A 16,800-nucleotide genomic window follows, 5' to 3' on the forward strand; every position below is an offset into this window, starting at 1 on the left:
ATTTTATCTATGACATATTACTCGCGCGGCAAAAGTGAACAAGTAAACCACATTTTACTAAAAGTTTTGTTGAATACAAAGTATTGTGTATTGTAAATATTGTAAAAAAAATATTGTGATTTTTTTAGCTATTTTTCCCTTCATCTAGACCCTCAAGCAAACACAGTAATATTAAAAATAAATCACTTTCGTAAATCAGGCTACTAAGGGTTAAAGCAGTTAAATTTTCACTACACATGCGCGAAAGAGAGCAATTCATAACCCTCATAGTTGAAAATCAAATTCGAACCACAACTCGTTATAAAATTCCTGTTCAACATCTTAAAAAATCTGAAAGATTTCAGCAATCCAATGAGCCGAATTTCGATAAGTCTTGGATAGGCGAGATATCCTGAGGGATTGTTCGCAAATAATCTGTTTTTATCATGTATCAGGCTGAAAGATTGCAGGCAAGTACTACAAATTTGCGGACGACCATTGCGACTCGTCGCCTGTGGAAGAATCATTGAAATTCAGTTCCATTAGATCACTGATATTTTTCTGAATGTTTAAAGATATTGAACTGGAATTTTATTGTGAGTTGGGGAACATTATGACGCATTGATAATTTATTTTAAACGTTCATATTTCATTAAATTTTCTAAATTTTTATTACAAATTTTTGTATTATACTTTTTTTGTATGCTGTCAAGTTTTCCAAAAGCTTGTTAAGGTTTGATGGAAAACTTGACGTGTTATGAGATAAAACCCGCGAGCGAAACTGGTATTTTTGAACGAAATGCTTATTCCTTCGTGAATTTAAGTAATAATTTCACGAAAATATAAAAATAAATTATACATGGTTCGTAAAATTATTTCTGAAATTTACAGTTTATTCTCAGAAATTTACGATGAATGTTGATCAAAAATTTTTTTTGTTTTCCTCAATTTATTTACTGATTCCCGAAACACAAGGGTGATATAAGTTTTATTGGAAAATGACAGCTAGAGCTTTTTATGTGATGAAAGATACAAAGCAATTGGTCTCTTATTTCTCGAAAAATCCGAAAAAATGTGAATTATTGAAAGTGTTCCAATATTTTGGTCATAGTGTATATACAGGGTGTTTCAAATGGCCATTTACATTCTTAACATGTTAGTCTGTCATAACATGATAAACAACATTTGAATAGAAACTTGTATTCGAAAATACAAACTGCGATCGATAGAGAACGATGATCGCAAGTGTGCAGGAGGAGAAATAAAAGGATGTTGACAGCAGTGCATATATGATTTTAATTACAGAACGTGATTACATCATAACAAGTGTTTAAAGAAAAACAACAACTATTCAACATATTGTACGTTTCATTAATTTGAGGCAAGGATTCACGGACTCGTGCGGTCACTAGACAAACCCAGCTATGAGATGCATGTCCTATGTTACGGACGTCTCGTACACTATGGACTCGTCCCCACAGGAAGAAATCTAGGGAGGTTGAATCGGGAGTTCGAGATGGCCAAGCGACTCTCCTGTAAGCCTGCAGCCGTGGTTCTCTAGTTGTCGCAGTTTGCATTTTCCAACACAAATTTTTGCATAAATCTTGTTAGTTACGATGTGACTGATCAGCATGTCAAGGCTGTGAACGACCTTTTGATACACCTTGTGTGTGTGTGTGTATATATATATATATATATATATATATATATATATATATATATATATATATATATATATATATATATATATATATATATATACAGGGTGTTTCAAAAGGTCGTTTCTAAATTGTGTTAACAAATTAGAGGCGTGATAGTTCTCATGCAGACGACCAAAAACTTCACAGGAACATTGGATTGCATTTCATTTGGAATGGCAGAAAAGAAGAACTTGAACTTGAAAAGTATTGAGAAAACAAATGAACGATACCAAAAGTTGTACAATCAGATTTAGTGAAAATCTTAGAGCAACTGCTCAAAATGCCGATCACACGTGTTATTGCATAGATTACACCGGCGAAGGAACAACTGGAACACCTTCTCCGGTACCAAATAAATGGAAAATGCTGTTTCGTCTTAGTGGGAATTTGCATGCGGTAAATACTTGACTGTCTTAGGAGATATTCTAGTAAGTAGGTACAAAATGTCGGCACAGCAGATTACTTGTATTGCTTTAATCTCGCAGAATCCGTGTCTACTTTCCTCTTTTTTACCTTTCCGAATGCGATCCTACAGGGTGTCCAGCAAAGGGCTACCTGGTTTCAAAATTAAATATCTCGAAAACAAAGGACGATATTGGAATAAAATAAACTGTATGTTTATTGTGAAACCCATAAAACTCATAAACAGGAATACGGAAATTAGTTTTAAAAACTGCCAACAGATGGCGCTGCACAATATAATTGCAATAGAAGTCTCCATAAATAGTGCTGTGAAGAGGTTTGTTATTTCAGCAGCAGTTTAGTCTCTCAGACATGCTTACATATACGCTAGAAATTATCGTCCAACCTCTTCGCAGCACTATTCATGGAGACTTTTATTGCAATTACAGCGTGCAGCGCCACCTGTTGGAACTTTTTAAAACTAATTTACAAGTTCCTGTATATGATTTTTATGGGTTTCACAATAAGCATACCGTTTATTTTATTCCAATATCGTCTTTTGTTTTCGAGATATTTAATTTTGAAACCAGGGAGTCCTTTGCTGGACACCCTGTATGTTCCTATGAATTTTTGGTGGCCTAGACGTGTACTATCACCCCTTTTAGCTAGAAAAAAAAAGAATCATCCTCTATATATGCATACACTAAACATGAATTAAATTAAGTGGCTTTAATACTGTAAAAGAAAAAACCTATAGCTTCTATAAATTACTTTGAATGTCGTTTAATAAATGGCACAAAATAATTCAATAAATATCACTTTGAAGTCAATGAAAAGTACTTTGATTAATTTCTGAAGACGAATAATGTGATGAGACTTTTTCCCAAATGTGGGTGGATGAGTAAAAAAAAATATCGGATTAACCATCATCATTTCTTTGCATTACTATTGGCGTTCTTTCATTAACTACACCAACACTTGCTGCATGTGGTTCTTCATCGAAGTGTGTTACCAACATTTGAACTCGTAAGTGAATGCACACTTTAGCAAATTCTCGAATGAAAGTGAAATAGTATGCCAGAAATGAAATTGCCATACTCCATTCTGCTATTGAACTTGCCAGCAAAAGATAAAAGCCCTAGAAACAAAAAAGTGACCAATTAAAGTTTTAAACAAAACCATCAACAACTTTAAAAAAATATCCATAACGTTCTGTTCGGTTCATGAATCGCAGTTAAACTATTGCTGGCATATGAAAAGATCGAAATACATAGATACATAATAGCATCTTAAAACAGTTGGGAAGTAGAAAGGTGTTATTTTGTACTTTTCACAAGGAGTGGAGTTTTTTAAGGGATGACATTGAAAATTAAATTGTAAAACTCAAAACTTTTACGAATGCAATTTTTTTTCTTTGTTTTCCTGGATTTTGGTTCAAGAATCAATTGTTAAATTAATACTTCATTTAATTTAATTGTCATTTAATTGTCTAAAATCAAAATAATACTAAAGGTGCTAAATTATTGAAAACATTTGAAAATACGCATCAACTATTTTTTCAAATGAGTTTTGATTAAACTTATGGAATGAAACAGCCATAATTAAAAAAAAATAACTTCTAAAAAATATCAAGCATCAAAAGTATGAGAAAAAATGCACTTATGTATCATTTTATCCTCAGTCTATTTTTACCATCCACATGTTTTCAACTTTTGTACTAGGTGGTAATGACGTGGATGGAAATGATATTTTAACGTATTTCACCAGACAAAACATTAAACATAGCTACGTTTGCAAAAATTTTACATATTTTGGAACAAAAAACAGTTCACTTATTATAAGCATACAAAGAACAAAACTGCACAATAATGTTAAAAGTAACGCATTATGTGTAAGGATAAGGATGGTAATGACTCACGTATTTTTTTCCCATTTACTTTGCAATTAAATAAACCTAATTAGGAAGTTAGAAATTTTTACAGAAGCTATTCTTGTTTTACTACCAAAGTCATCATGCCTTCTACTAAAACTGAAAATAATTTGAGCTGCCAGTTACACTTAGTGGTCTTGAAAGCCTCTAAAATCTGTTGGATGGTAATGACCCAAAATGCTGGGGACAAGTTCTAACTATGCAAGAAACATATTAGAGTATGCATTCACGCAAAAAAAAAAAAAACGTGGTTCAGGTAATTAGGGTACTTGAAGCATTTTAAAAATCTGTTTCAGAGATACATTTTAGGTGTTTTCTTTAAAATTTTTTAATTGACTAGGTAGATCACTAAAGTGAAATTCTGTTAAGGGACAGTGGATGGTTATCTTGTTCTTCAAGTAACAACAACAACAAAAAAAATAATAATAATAAAAGAAATGGAATGGAAAACCTTTTTTTAAGGTTGCCATGAGCCTAGGGCAAAAAATTGCACTTTTCTACAGAATTTCCCACATACATTGCTTCATTTTTCTCTGCTTGGATGACTGTACCAAGCTGTTTGGTTAAGTGTTTTAATGTTGCCTTCCTTTATCGTGTCCAAAAGATTGCCAAATAGATCTGATTTGATAAGCAGATGTATTCAGTAACTTCTTCAGTTCATACAGCTTTTTCCTTGATTATTCCTCAGCAATATTAGCTTTTAACAATTTTTCCCATATTCTTGTACCACATTCTCAACTAGCATATGAGGCAGTGGGAAGCAAAGGGATGCAAATGCTAGAATTAAAAATCTGGAAATAACCATTACAAATGGTAGGTCAACCTCTCCTCTGTTTTGGTGCAAAAGATAGTGCTAGTAGCCCCCTTAGAAGCTGTTACACAGCATGATTTAGAAAAACTTTTCAATGAAAGCCTACCACAGATCGCAACTTAAAACTCGTTTTACTCAAAACTTGAAAACGTCCTCTTACATCTCTTTGCTTCTCACTGCCTCATATGTAACGGGCTTTGAAATACTTGATCATGCGGATACAAGAAATTTAAATGACTTAAACTTGAAATCAGAATTTCAAATGGTTCCCCCTCGGACCAACTTTTTAAGAACAAAATTAAAAGTACTGGTGCCTGTTAACAACAATTGACAAGCTCAACAAGATTCAAAATTTTGCTGCTGTCAAAATTTCATTTCTAAAAGGGAAACTGTCCTTTTTTGTAGAAAGAAGGAAAGAAAGAATCACCATTTAAATTGCTTTTATTTTACTTACATTTTTATATTCAAACTGAGGTTTTCTCTTTGATATTTATTGATTACATTGCATGACTATGTACCTATAAATAGGGAGAAGCATTTGAGTCCCGGGGGAGGGGGGGCGGGAGGAGCACATAGTAATTGTTAGGCAATTTAGAAGATGGAAAGAAAAAACTTTTTATTTTACGGCGCAAAACAAACAATCCCCCGTAGTAAGTATCAACCAATCTAACTAGAATATAATTTAATTGCACCTTCTTCTTATACGATATAGTTTACAGATACAACATTATGAAAACGAGAATCATTTTGATACCAAAAATTCTGTCAATTAGTAAAAGCTATAAGAACACACACACACACACACAATAAGTTTCACAAAATAACAATTTTCCAATAACGAGCACTGTAAGATGTTTCAGAAAAATTATAAAGTAAAAGTTAAAAAAAAAAAAAAAGGAAAAGGTTTTTTCTGCAAAAGAAAGCTTAGTGTTATTTCTAGCGTAACAGATTTCTATTAGAAAACTCAAATACAACATAAATGTTTCGTCGTCTAAAGTTATCAGAAAAAGGAAAGAACTTTCATGTAAAAAAAAGTAATATAAGTGAAAAAAAAGTGCTTAAAAACTGTAATAACATGATTTTAAATTTTCAGATTTTTATCCAGGGAAATAGGCTTTGGAAAAATCTACAAATGTATCAAACTACGGTAAACACACCAGTAGTGGCCACTTCATGGTTTATATTTGGAAAAAAATAGGATTCCAAGTCTCCCAATCGATGCAAAAGTGCATCAAACGAGCAGGAGGTAACGTTTAAATTCATTGGGAAACCTGGAATCTTATTTTTCAAATATAAACCTTGAAGTGCCCACTACTGAAGCACTCTGAAGCACTGGCCACTACCGGTGTGTTTACCTTAAAGCTTGTATAACATTTTTAGAGATAACAAACTGAACACCACGTTGTTATAAATATTACATGCAAAGAAAAGTAAAGAAAACAATTCGTCAACATTGAAAATTAATTTATAAATCATCGGCACGCAGGAAAAAAATTAAGACAAAATAAATATTAGCAACAAGTATTTTTTTTTGTTTATAACTATAACATATAACTCAAAAGTGCAATAATTAAATAGTAATAAGCCTTTCTACAGTACCTTGTCTTTTGGAGTTTTTGCTCCTGTCCAATGAGAATGACTACTTCCACCCCATTCTTTCATTGCGAACGGCATTAGTGATATAACTTATTACCAGTAAAAGAATTATTTATTTGACATTTGTTTAATGCCACACACAACTCACATTACAAACAGCAACATTTACATAAGAAACAAAGAACTATTGGAGTCATTCAGGCTAACATTAATGTGCACAACCGATTTATTTCTAACTAATCTACACATATTTGAACAGAGTTATTGCATCTGTTTAATAAAATTGAAGAAAACACCTGAATTATTTTATAGTCATTCAAAAATGTTAATTATGAAAACTATTTTAAATGAATTATTTACCCGGTCCAAAGTCAACCCTTACTACTTAGAGTAACTTTGAACCATGTCAGAAATATCATACAAAATGAATTATTTTCATAAAAGTAATGTGACTTTGAACCAGAAAAATAAGATTTCTAAAGCTTAAAATTACCCCTTTTTTATTTCATAGCATCATAAGATTTCTCTAATTTATTATATACTGAACATACTATCGCAACCCTGCTGCAGAATTGACACAACTCAAGAACAGTCAATTTCTGCAAATTGAGATATAAAACACTTCGATATTTGCATTGGTATTTTGGTATTATAACTGATTAGTACGTATTTTAACTCGGCTTCATCGTTAGTATTTTTAGAACGATATATTTCATTGTTTTGCATTTTTTTTTCTTGCGGGGGCAGTGGCGTAGCTACAGTTTCTGTCACCCAGGACGATACCCCAATTTGTCGCCCTTTCAAGGGTGCCCAAGGGGGGGGGGGGGGTCCATGACGCAGACTGCGCCATTGAAATTTTAAGGGGAGGTTAAATTGACAGGGTTTTTGATTTCATTTGGAGGGACTAACACAGGGAAATACATACTAAAAATCAATAAATACAGAACATTACACTGTTCTGGGAAGCTAAGCAGTAGTGCCTGCAAATTTTTCGTTTTTCATTGCTGTTTGCATTTTTTCCTCTAATCAACTTTAGTTTTATTGCACATACTAGCTTGTTTGATTTCCGCTGAAAATACGTAAAGCATAAAAAGAATGTCGAATTCCAACATTTTACTCGTGCTTGTGGCGAATCAAAAACATCCTTCAAATGTCTGAAAAACTCAACCTTGGAGATACTGTGGTTTACATACTCACTTCAGTAACAACCACAAACTTTTGAGTTACAGATTAAATTAAGCAAAGTAACAAAACTAATAAATATTATTATGTAAAATAGATATTTTACAACTGTTCGAAAAAGTATCTTGTACTAGTTTCTTCAGTACACTGAAGAACATTAACGTACGTTTGTATTGATAAGATCAATACAAATTTATCCTCACACGGGGTTCTAAAAATGCATCGTAGCACAAGCAATAATCAAAAATTAGATCACGAAATTATTGGCTAGAACATCCAATATTTAATGTTTTAATTAAAGAGTACTATTAGAAAAACTCAGTTTTTCGTGCAAGAATTATTAATTTTTGATTGACGAAAGCAAACTAATTAATAATCAAATTAAATTACCTGAACAAAGGCTCTTAGAAAATATTCTTTAAAAACATAGTAAATTATCTTTAATAAATTTGACAAAAGATAATTTACTTCATGCGTAGTCATGTGAGTAACAATACTCACGAACTTTATATAGCTGAACGAAAAATCACTAGTACTACAAATAGAAAAGAGAAAAAAAAAAGAATCTTTAAACTGCAATGGGATGAGATAAAGCTGTTTCTACTTCTCACAATGCATCACGTATTGAAATAAGACAGCTTTAAAGATCCGACATATTCAATTCAATTGTTACAACTTGAAATAGTACTCACGTAACTGAAGAAATGACACAAATCCAAATTAGACACTTCACAACATCCAACGCAATTTGATTTCCGTCTTATCACTGAATTCGAAAAAGACGTGTACCACCTTTCGGGCTTTAAGGTAATTTTAGCATGTCTCTGTTTTCTCGCCATAACTCAAAAACTTAAAATATTTAGTTTTGTCACTTTCGTTACCGTGTTTGCGAAAATACAATGAAGAACGAGATATTTCAATAGCTTTTAATCTGCATTCAGGAGTAGTTTCCAAGTAGTCACTTCAGAGCTATTAGATCACAAACTCATTGGACAACAAAGATGGATAGTTAATTCTTCATAGATGGCGCAGCGATTGACTGAATGTGCTTAGCAGTGCACTCTTTGGCTGCGTTCGGAAACAATCCACCGGTTACACGCGAGGTTAGTCCGGTGTGGTTATGACGTATTTGGTATTTCTCTAGGGAGAATGGTGGAACAGCTGTGTTTCCGAACGTTCGTGGTTACAGCGCGGTAGTTCTAGTTCAGCAACAAACGACGCTCCAATCAAAGCGTTACTTTCCTGATGGGAAAATCACGTACGTTACGAAGTTACGATCAAAACATGAAACACGACCAGATTGGCTAACACGCACTGTGTGATCTTGCTAACCGCGTCGAGACCGTGGTGCGACAGGTTGTAACCGAATCGACCGCAGCATTTCCGAACGCGGTTAGGTGACGTCACCGGTTCCACCGCAAGTGTTTCCGAACGCTTGCGGTGATACCCCTATATGTGTTCAACAGTGCGCATTCCCTCTATTTCGACCATGAGGTAGTACCTCAGAGCAAGAATTATAAATGGAGGGAGCAAGTCCAATCATTGGCTTAGCAAAAGCTTGGGCAAAGGTCTCAAGTCACGTGAATTCTTTTGGGTAATCATGTCCTGAGTGGGACAAAAAAAGATTGTCGTGTTTACCCCGTGGTCATGGTGATACGGAGAGAAAAGTTGCTGGATTTCTTGATGTTTCATAGCTAGCTGTTCAACTTGTGTACACGCTATGAACAGTGATATATTTCATGCGGTTACATAACACGACGTCAGAACTCTGGTCGATAAAATGTTCTAATTTAGAGGAGCGAGACATGAGTTTCATGACTCAAACTTCCTTCCTCACTCGACTGATATTTTTGCAGTTGCTGAATGAGGGACTTTCTGAACCTGTCAGCGAGAGAATGTTGCGACGGAAACGGGTGTAATGAACATTTGGAGTGATTCATTTCGCAATTGGACGTGGCCCAGGAACATAATGATGCTTGTCTTCAGTGCACTACAAATCACCGAGCGCATAGATAATAGCTGATTGGCGGAAAGTTATGTGGTCTGACAATTTTACCTTAAGGGTGCATTCGGAAACAAGGATCGGTCGCCTCGGTGCAACCGCAAGCGTTCGGAAACGCTTGCGGTGGAACACGTCACGTAACCGCGTTCGGAAACGCTGCGGTCGTTTTCTGGCGGTCGACTTGGTAGCAACCTTTCGCACCGCTGTCTGAAAGCGATTAGCGAGATCACAAACGTCACAAAATCTGTGTTGGCCAATCTGGTCGTGTTTCATGTTTTGATAGTAACGCACGTGACTTTCCTATTACGAAAGTTACGCTTTGATTGGAGTGTCGTTTGCTGCTGAACTAGAACTACCGCGGTTTAACCACGAGCGTTCGGAAACATAGCAGTTCTACCGGAATCCCTAGAGAAATTCTAAATACGTCATAACCACACCGGGACAACCACGCGGTGTAACCGGTGGATCATTTCCGAACGCAGCCTAATTGAAGCAAGGCAAGCATTGAAGTCAAGTGAAGTGAATGCCTAACAAAGCATTTCACCCTGTTTGTGTGCCAGATCAAGTTCAAACCAGATGTGTGTTTGAGATGTTTTAGTGTTGTTTTTCTTATCATAAATTGAGCCCGCTCACTAAGATGTTCACTAACGTAGACTAGTTTCGATTTTCTAACATCCTTGATGATCCGTTATCTTTCAGTGTAAATATTCAAAATGAGTGCTGTTATTGCCTCTATTTTTTAAAATAACAGCAGGAAAGTTCATCCGATTGGAAAGATATGTGACAATAAATTTTCGGGGCATGTTGGAAAGAGGGGTAAAACGGTAAAATCAGCATCCACTCGATTTACAGCATTTGCACCATGAAATTCCCAGCGAGTGGTTTAAATTGAACGCAACGAACCTACAAGAAATTGTTGAATAACTTTCAAAGAAAACCCCAAGAGGTTATCAAATTCAAAGTTGGAGTTACGCGCTGTTAAAAGATGATTTTCATGTCTCTAGGGGTGAGTATTTTTTGTTTAGTAAACTTACAATGCTCTTTGCACATCGGTGACAATTCATTTTGTAAAATGAAAAGTAAAAATCTGGTAATATAACCTCGCCTGTAGAATGCACCATAGTGCCTCCTATACAGTTTTTTTTTTTTTTTATAGTTCAAATGTACTAAAATCTATGAAGTGTTATAGAGTAAGCCTACATGGTTCAAAGTTACCTCAAATAACTAAAAATAAGGAACATACAGTATTTGCTGTCTATTGGTAAATATCAGTTCACTTATGGAGAGGCTCTTGAAAATTTGTTCTGGGATTGAAAATAACTTTGAATAATTAGAAATATTTATAAAAAATATCCATTCATGTAAGTAAAGTTTTAATCAAACTATCAACTACATTTCACTATTTTTAAAAACATTCATAAACATAATTGCAAAAAATATAGCTGAAACATTTATAGTAAGAATAATGTATCGAGAAAATATTTCATTAACATATAGAGCTTCACAATAAAGACAAGAAAACCAGGGCTACACACAACAGTAATTGTACAGAAGGAACCTTCACAATGTGGGAAAACGCTGAGTACAGTGTTAAGGGAGAAATGGAAGCACAAATAAAACTCGAAAACGAATAAAGAAAAGAAGGAAGAAACCGAACTTAGCACCGAAGGAAAGGAAATGAAGCCGATTTTTGATGAGGGTAAAAAGTTCTTTTTGTTTTTAAAGATACAGCTTACAAGCTACTAACTACATTTGAGCGCCGGCCACCACATCTCGTCAAACAACATAATCAAGCAGACAGTTGGCTATTACAGTCTTATACTTTTTTTTGCTTTGTCTTCTCTCTGAAATATGTAGTTAAATGTTAACCATTATATGTAGTTAAATGCTTACGAGGAAAACAAATTGAAATTACTATTACGTATTACTAAGAATTTTCGTCGTACCCAAATTATTAGTTAAGGTTTGAAATAGGACAAGCTTGGTTTCTTCACAAATTAACCTGAAATACATATAAGTCTCGGGCAGTGATGTAGATTTTTTTAAGGAAACTTTTAATTAATTATTCAAAACATAGGTTAAGATAAAACTACTCAACAACGTTGTTCCTGATTCGAGACAATTATGCCGATTTTCATCGAGCTGCTTTCTAAAACGTACAAATTTCATTTCAGAACATGTGCACTAAAACGTCAAGATGGGCTAGTGAAGCAAAACAAAAGTATTGGGTTTTTTGTAATCTATAATCCAAGTGATTTCGTTGGTTTATATTGCTTAAAAGTGACAATGATACGTAAAACAGCAGTGTACCGTAAGCATATTTTTGTTATTTTACCTCGTCATCAGGAGTTTTGCTACCAGTCCAATGAGAATGTTGAGCTGAATTCCAGGCTTTTAGCGCAAACACAGCTAGAGGAATGTCTATGAGAGCTGGTGAAGGAAAGTTTAACGATTAGCTTTTACCTTTTCACTCGTTAGAAAAAAAATAACAGGAGTCCAGTGACCATTCCTAAGATTTTTTTTTTTAATGTTGAAATCTTTTACCCGTAACAAAAAATAACACATTATTTTGAACGTGATCTGAGGTTATTTTTCCTTTTTTTTAAAAAATGTGTTATTATTATTGGCTTTTTACACGTAAAAGGGGAAAACGCGATAATTATTCCTAGTTTTGAGATCATTTTTTATTAGAAATCGAAAATTCATATTTGCAAATTAGTTTTCAAAATGAAATTTACGTGTGTCATAAACACACTTGTACGACACCAACTAAAAAGTGGAAACAAATAACATACACTACATTAGTTCGGATGTTATATGGGTGTCAGGTTCTATTTGGGCAGGCAATACAGTCTGGGAGGGTGTAAAAGGAAATACATGTTTGGCAAAAGACAAATGGTTAAATGGAGGTAATATATGCTGAAAACAACATGCATGTGTTGAGATCATATCGCAGCCTGGCAGCAGAAGTGATACAAATAAAAAAGAAAAAATAGTAATTGATTTAAGATCTCAATTTAATGCGCTTTCTTATCACGAAACTCATACAAAGCTAGATTACGTAACTGATGCATGGTGGCGTTTAAGTAGTATGATATCAACAGTGATACATCATTAAAATACCATAACTTAAAAGGAAAGTTTTCGAACATTAAGTATACACTAGTAATTTCGACTAAAAGAACCAATCAGTAAACATATTATTAATGTTTGGGCGCATTATAGTATTTGCGAAAAAAATCAGTTAAAAGTAGTATTGCATAAAACCTTTATCTCTATTGCTGCGTGTGTGTTTTTTTAAATTGTCACTTTTGTTGCCAGGGTGCGATAATGATCAGTTCATTTCTCAATTTTTGTAGATTCAAAAATTAAGCTAAAACTAAAGCGTATGGTATTAAGTAATGTGTGTGATATTATATTTTATTAATTTCAAATCAAGACATATTTAAAAAGAATTATTCAATGGATATATCAAGTTCAGAAATGTGTTTAAGGAAATTGATGGACTAAAATTTTAATACGCGTTTAAAGGTTTTTTTTTTTTTTTTGTAAAAAGTGTACATTCGCTTGCCGATTTTAGCTTTGTCAATACGGTTATTGTTACGCTCATTATTTGACTGAAAAATGGACAATTTCATTCAGGCGGTAAAACAGAGTGAATTATGTAGTAGTATTTCTTTCATAGCTTAGGCTTTGATTTTATTAACTTTGAAATTTCTAGGCGCAATTTCCTGATTATTAAAAATAAAAAAAAATCTCCTTTAGCACTCACACGTTTTGATATATTTTGAATTTGCTTTAGAATTTCTTGGGTGCATTTTAGTCGGATTTGTTCCAATTTATACAAATCTACTATTTCCCTTTATATACGATTTGGTTTTATTATTCCGAATGTAATAAATATATTTCCAATGCATGTTGATTTTTTTTCAGCGACTTAAAAGGTATAACTCACAATGGGAGAAAAACGCTGATAATTTCAAGTTTATAATGGAAGTAAGAAATAAAAGATAAGTTTTAAGTTCTTACAGTGGTTTCAACTGTATTATGAGCAAACGCAAAACCAATTGAATTCGTATTTCCCATTATTGCAGGATATAAATTGAAAGAAAAAAACTTTTTTTTTAAGTCTCAGAAACATTATAAGAAATTTAATGAGCGTTATCGAAAATAGTAACCATAATTGCATAAAATAAAGAGTTATCTAAATTTAATGGGTGTTATCGAAAATAGTAACTCATAGAGACACTTTTTAGAATAAGATTCTTGTTAACATCTTTTTAAAGGAGGCATACCTGTTTGAATGACTGATGTAAGTTTTTCAAAAATTGTCCGAAAAGTTATAAAATGAAAGGATACGAACAATGAGAGAAATTCCACTGATAATTGTTATGGTAAGTCTAATGAAGCAGATAAATTTTCCATTGTAGTAAGGAGACATACGGAAACTTAGCGCTGTTTGTAAACTTGCATAAATAACGCCACCTAAAAATAATATATTTGCTCCAATACCATGGGCTGTGGCAATACTTGTCATCTAGGAAAGTTGAAAAGACTGTATTAGTTTTAAATAGGTGAAAATTATAATTTCTCAATGAAATTTTTAACTTCTGTCAAGGTACATTTCTGCATGAAATACACTATTTCATCAACACAAAAACCATAATTTTTTACAAAATATTTTATTTCATTTTATGCTTTTCACACTCATAGCTGCTACTCTAAGATTATACAGGTTAATATATTTTTCTTTTTTTTTGCTTGGGGCCAGAAACTCTTAAACTCATTTTTACTCGATTATGTGTGCGGAGTCAAAATATAAAAATATATTTTTTTACATTAGGTCTACTTTATGAAACTCAAAATATTTTAATACAGGAGAGAAGGGGGTTAATTGAGCCCCCTGGGTTTTAAAACAATGTAATTATACATTTTTGCTTGTATTTTGGTGCTTTTTTTCTATAAAATGTGTTTTGATTTCATACACTTTGCCCCCTCTCCTTCCCCCCGGAAAACTTTGAAATGATGGGCCTCTTTAAATCATGATTTTTATCATAATATAGCATTTTTGTCTGTCTCTTATAATAATGAAGCCATATCGTTTGCTTTGACTGATGTTTGCACATCAGTCATGCAGCAATTGGAAAAATTAGTCGACACAACTGTCGAAGGTGAGCTAAAATCCTTCTTCATTTCAACTTACACATTGCGAGCACCCATCATAAAAAAGACGAAAATCGAGTAGTTTCTGGATTATCACGACTATGAAAACTAAATTGAACTAGCTAACAACGTGATAAATATTTTTGTAGACTTTGGGTATAGTCCAGGCCCGACGAGAGGCCATTCAGCCTAGTCAGAAACTAGGGGCCCGGGCCTTGAAGGCGCCCGGTAACACTGACGAAAAAAAAAAGAAAAAAAAGAGAAAAAAGAAAAAAAAAAGAAAGGTAAAAAAAAGGGGGATGTTGAAGCTCCGAACAAGAGAAAATATAAAGATTATGTAAAAATTTACTCATTCGGTATTTACTGTTGCGGCACTTAAAATAGAGTTAATTGTTTTCTTTCATCGCTCCTCCCTTTTTTTCTTTTGGGGGGCAGGAGGGGCCCGGCGACATAACTGACAAGGGGCTCGCCCTGGCTTTCTACTGTCCTGGTCTAGTCTGAGCATGAAGTTATATTACATTACAATTTACACCGCTTTTCATAGCTTTTCGGAAATACTTGTGAAGAAAGAATAAGTAGTAAAGTGAACAGAGGGCATTTACCAGGGCAGTTGGGATGCTTATTAGTTAATTTTACTATTGGAATTTGTGAAGAGACTCTGAAAAACGTTCACTCAAAAATTCCAAATTAAGTTAGCATTCAAAATGGAACAAAAAGAAATATATATTTTGCTTTTACATTAAACCAGTGTAGATTACGATTGGCCAACTAAGATAAAACAGAAGCATTTATTTATTCCTCTTGTAAGACTAATTTTACATAAAAAAAAACGCAAGCATTATATTTTACCAAAAGAACATGATAGGAAAAAACTTGTTTTCAGCACAAAACATAGTAAATAAAGACATAGTAATAATATGAAATCAGAGTAATAAAATCCGGAACCAAAACGTGTATTTTCCTGTGTTATGTCAAAAAAAAAAAAAAGTATTTTTTCAAACAACCTATCGTAATATTTACCACCAATGGAAATTTTAATATCCTTTCTGCGCTACACTATGTAGAAATCAGCTCAACATATTTCAAACTTAACAACGTAACTATACCCCTATAAAGCTCTTCCTAGCAAACGTTTTTACTCTAGAAATTTTCATCACATTACAAGAGTTTCAACGCCACATCTGAATTTTAGTATGCTGATCAATTTGAGCAAACGAAAACGGGTGTTTTACTAAGGTGTTTTCGTTCAAAAATTTCGATAGTTTACTATAATTGTAACCGTAAGCACAAATTTTTTAAGTCATCCCAACCAGCAGCACATACCTTCAAACAAACTATGTGTGAACTTTTCGTTTGATGGGCTTCATTTATATAAAAAGTCTATACCACCCTGTATAATCGCTCAGTTTATTCTCAATATACAAATTAATATGAGAAGATAATAATGTAAATCCAACATTGGAAATAGTTCGAAATACTTGTATAACCAGAATATTTAATAAAATAAACGAGGCTATTACCTATAAAGCATTTACAATTCTTACATACACCTAAAAATTAGTCTTTAATGATTGTTTAAATTGCTTTTAAAATCATACATTACCGGATATGCAGCCACAACTACCATTCCCAGCAGAGCAATAAATCCTATGCAGACTGATATACGATTCAAAATATCCATAAGCCTGTCTATTCCTCTGTTGAGTTCATCAACAATGATGTATCGAATAAATATGGTGGATATACCTAAAAGCAATTGACAGTTTAAAAATCTGACTTGTAAAAAAAATTAGTGACAAAAATACAATTCATTTATGCATTCAATTCAACAGCACGATATGTATGGGTTAGAATGATAGTGGAGTAAGTCAAGAAATGTGGAATTTGAGATTTCAAAAATACAACTGATTTGCAAATACCTATTAATGACTAAAATGCATTTCTTTCATGCATTCATATGCATTTATGTGACATAGATGAGTTAGAGCAGTGATTTCCAACCTTTTCGAGGCCATTATCTATAAAGCGGGTATTT

General features: G+C 33.4%; 1 protein-coding gene across 2 annotated transcripts in view; it reads right to left on the reverse strand.

Moving 5' to 3' along the window:
- Positions 1–2,801: 2,801 nt before the first annotated feature.
- Positions 2,802–16,800, reverse strand: part of LOC129219318 (DNA damage-regulated autophagy modulator protein 1-like) — a 31,817-nt gene continuing 17,818 nt past the window's right edge. For both annotated transcript variants that reach the window (XM_054853669.1, XM_054853670.1), the window contains 4 exons: positions 16,369–16,511; positions 13,962–14,139; positions 6,422–6,507; positions 2,802–3,219 (listed from right to left, as the gene is read on the reverse strand). In XM_054853669.1, coding sequence (XP_054709644.1) covers positions 3,001–3,219; positions 6,422–6,507; positions 13,962–14,139; positions 16,369–16,511 — 626 coding nt within the window. In that variant the 3' untranslated portion in view covers positions 2,802–3,000. The remainder of the gene's footprint in view (positions 3,220–6,421; positions 6,508–13,961; positions 14,140–16,368; positions 16,512–16,800) is intronic.

Source organism: Uloborus diversus, chromosome 3 (genome assembly GCF_026930045.1).
Source record: "Uloborus diversus isolate 005 chromosome 3, Udiv.v.3.1, whole genome shotgun sequence".
In the NCBI taxonomy this organism is placed as follows: domain Eukaryota; kingdom Metazoa; phylum Arthropoda; class Arachnida; order Araneae; family Uloboridae; genus Uloborus; species Uloborus diversus.